Source organism: Athene cunicularia, assembly GCF_003259725.1.
Source record: "Athene cunicularia isolate RWA chromosome 23 unlocalized genomic scaffold, athCun1 chr23_part1, whole genome shotgun sequence".
In the NCBI taxonomy this organism is placed as follows: Eukaryota; Metazoa; Chordata; class Aves; order Strigiformes; family Strigidae; genus Athene; species Athene cunicularia.
In genome coordinates, this window is record NW_020799130.1 from 3,017,734 (window position 1) to 3,020,764 (window position 3,031).

The window sequence follows — 3,031 nt, forward strand, 5'->3', positions numbered from 1 at the left end:
GCTCTACCTGCGCATCGACCGGCAGCGGCTGCAGTGCCTCAACGAGCGCCGCGAGGGCAGCGGCGCCCTCGTCTTCCGCGCTTGGGAGGAGCGCGGCGACCGCGCCCAGGTGGGGCCGGGCCGGGCCGGGGCCTGCAGCGGTGCCGCTGCCTGAGGAGAGCCGCGCGGCGGGAGGGGGTGCGGGAGAGACGAGGTGCTGCGGGTCCCCGCGTTGTCCCCGAGGTTACCCGCCCCGCGGTGCCTGTGCTCCCCCGCTGCGACACCCGCGTCCCCGCATCGGCCCTGACCTGCTCTTCTCTCTTCCCAGTTCGTAGAAAGCGACGACGATGAGGAGCTTCTGTTTAATATCCCGTAAGTTCTTTCCCTGAGGTGTCGTTTTGGCTTCTGCCTCGCCTTTGTGTGCCTGGCAGTGAGGCACGTCTGTGTGCTCCGGTCACCGGGGCTGATGTGGAGAGAAGGGAGGTGAAAACGCCATTTCTGCGTCTCTCGGCAGGTTTACGGGCAACGTGAAATTAAAAGGAGTAATTGTGATGGGAGAAGATGACGGTACGCATCCGGCAGAGATGAGGCTGTAAGTAAAAGAAACATTAACTTTGCTGGAGCCTAAGCTGAACTGATTGATTTGTAGCCAAAGAGAAAAGCGATTCTCGGGCTGTTGGGTGCCCGAGCAACTGGCGAGGGTGCGCAGTGTGGGAGAAGGCAGTGTAACTCTGCAGCAGCTCCGTCATTCCAGGGCCCCAGGAGGAAAAAAACTGTAACTTGTATAAGGATGAGCCTGGCTACTTGCTGCCTTTTCTCTAGAGAAATCAGGTGCTGATTTTACTTCGTAGAGAAGGTTTGCTTGAGACCCTGACTGTGCTGTGAAGAAACCAACCTGCTGGCGGCTTAGTGGGCTGCAGAAGGATCAGTGGGCCAAGAGGGGTTATTTTGGGGGGAAACTGAGGCCTGGGAGGGAGGGACACAAGTGACAGAGTGTCCTGCAGTCAGGTGACGTTTGTGAGTGTTTGGCAGTGGTGCTGCTGTGCTGTGTGGCCTGCTTTAGCTCCTAAAGGGAGGGAGATCCTTCTTAATGCTGCCTTTTATTTTCACATGAAAGAGTACTGAGTACTCTGCAGGTCTTGCTTGTGGGGAAAAAATACACCTCTATCGAGCCCCTATTTTCCTTGGTCTCCAGTGTACTGGGATCTGGATTTCTTTGTGTATCCAAGCATGCTGAGATCTGTATCTCCCCAGCTTTGCTCCTTGTTATTTCTTCAGGGTGTTGGACATTCTGGAACATGATGATGCTTTGTGGTGGTGTCAGTATTTTTCCTTTAGAAAACAAAGCAAATTGTTTCTTGTTGTTGAGAAGAATCTGGGTAGTGCTAATGGATGGGGAAGAGACCAATTAGCTGACCTGTATGTTAATAACTTCCTGTGTTTCCTCCCTCTCTTCCCAGGTTCAAGAATATTCCTCACATGTCCTTTGATGACGCAGCCAGGGAACCAGACCAGATGTTCAACCTGAACCGGGATCCAACGGGGGAGCTGGAGTACCCCACCAAGTACGATGCGGACCGATGCACCTGGGGGGTGCGGGGGGCTGCTCCTCCCCAGCACAGGAGCTGCACTATATCCAGCCTGCTGCTGTGAGGCTGAATTTTAGGAAAGTGTTGGCAGAGGGCCATTCCTTCCCTTGTATCTCGAAGCTGCCCACAGTAGATTTTGCCTCCCCAGTTCTGTCCTGCCCTTGTCAGGTGAGAGCTCTGGTCTGAAAACCTCCTCCCCAGAGCCAGTGGGGTGCCTGCACCCATGGCCCAGGGCTTCTCGGGGTGCAGAATCATCCTGGTGTTGTGTCCCCTGCTCCTGGCCCCAGTGGCAGCTTTTTGCTGGCCCACACTGCAAGTGTGAGGGAAACTGCTCCTCCTGCATCCTCAAGTCATTTGTTCCCAAGTCTGACTCGGATTAGGGCAGGAGCTATGCACAGTGTGGGGCTGTGGCACTGTTCTGGGAGGAGGTGACAGTGCAGTGGAGTGGCAGCTTGTATGCACAGCCCCAGTTTCAGAGTGTGTTTTCTTTCAGAATTGCCCGTTTCTCCAATGTTTACCACCTCTCCATCCACTTTCCAAAGAACTTTGGAGCAGAGACAACGAAGATTTTTTACATAGGCTTGAAAGGAGAGTGGACAGAGGTAGGTGAGAGCAGAGATGAGCAAAACTGTGCTAATAGTGTAAAAAGGGCTTTAAATTGTAGCTTAAGTTGAGCTCTAGCGATGAGGAAGTAGTGGGAGGAGCGTGAGGGCGTCTGTGATGAAAAGTCCAAGATGGGAACCTGCTCAGCTCTTGCCAGCCAGGTGTTTTAGGAGGGACTCATGTATTCTGCTCTCCTCTGGACTAACACGTTTAATCTTCATACAGGCTCATCGCCACGAAGTCACCATCTGCAATTACGAAGCATCGGCAAACCCAGCTGATCACAAGTTGGAACAAATCACCCCACAGACTCACTTCATCTCCTAACAGTGCTGTCGGCAATCTCCAGAGGTTGTGGTGGAAGCGCACGGATGTGATGGGCTGACTTGGACGGAAATGGCTTCCTGAAGCACCGGAGAGTGTTGGATTAGCTTTACGTTTCAGTCTTTGCCTTGGAAAGCAGAGCACTGAGTGTGTGCAAGGCCTGGGTGAAGGTGGCCGCTGAGGGCTGTGGCACGTTGGGTCCTGCAGCAGGGAGAGTCGGTCTTTAGGCAGTGGCGAGCTCGTGTCTGGTATCTTTTACTTCTCTGCCTGCCAATAAAACACACACTGAGGTGCAGAGCTGTGGCCTGGTCACCCTGGCGCCTGTCCCGGAGGGTGGGTCACAGCCGGGGGGTGGAGCGGTTCTCCCATCCCGGCAGGCAGCCGGTGGGTGCGGGGGTGAGCGAGCAGCGGGGACGGCTCCGGGCCGGAGCTGCCACCGGTGGTTGTGTGGCAGGCGCCTCGCCAGCAGCAGAGACGGAAAAGCTGGGCGGGGCCCGGGCCGCTGCGGTAACGACGGGAACCGGGGCCTTCCCCCC

The 3,031-nt window shown here is 55.6% G+C and overlaps 1 protein-coding gene across 1 annotated transcript; it reads left to right on the forward strand.

Annotated features, from left to right (window-relative positions):
• Window position 1: 1 nt before the first annotated feature.
• On the forward strand, window positions 2-2,792 carry PITHD1 (PITH domain containing 1; the record flags this gene model as incomplete). The annotated part of the gene is made up of 6 exons (XM_026863224.1): window positions 2-109; window positions 308-351; window positions 494-571; window positions 1,440-1,544; window positions 2,062-2,170; window positions 2,397-2,792. Coding segments are annotated over 6 exons (546 nt in total), but the record flags the coding sequence as incomplete, so codon positions are not given.
• Window positions 2,793-3,031: the final 239 nt, after the last annotated feature.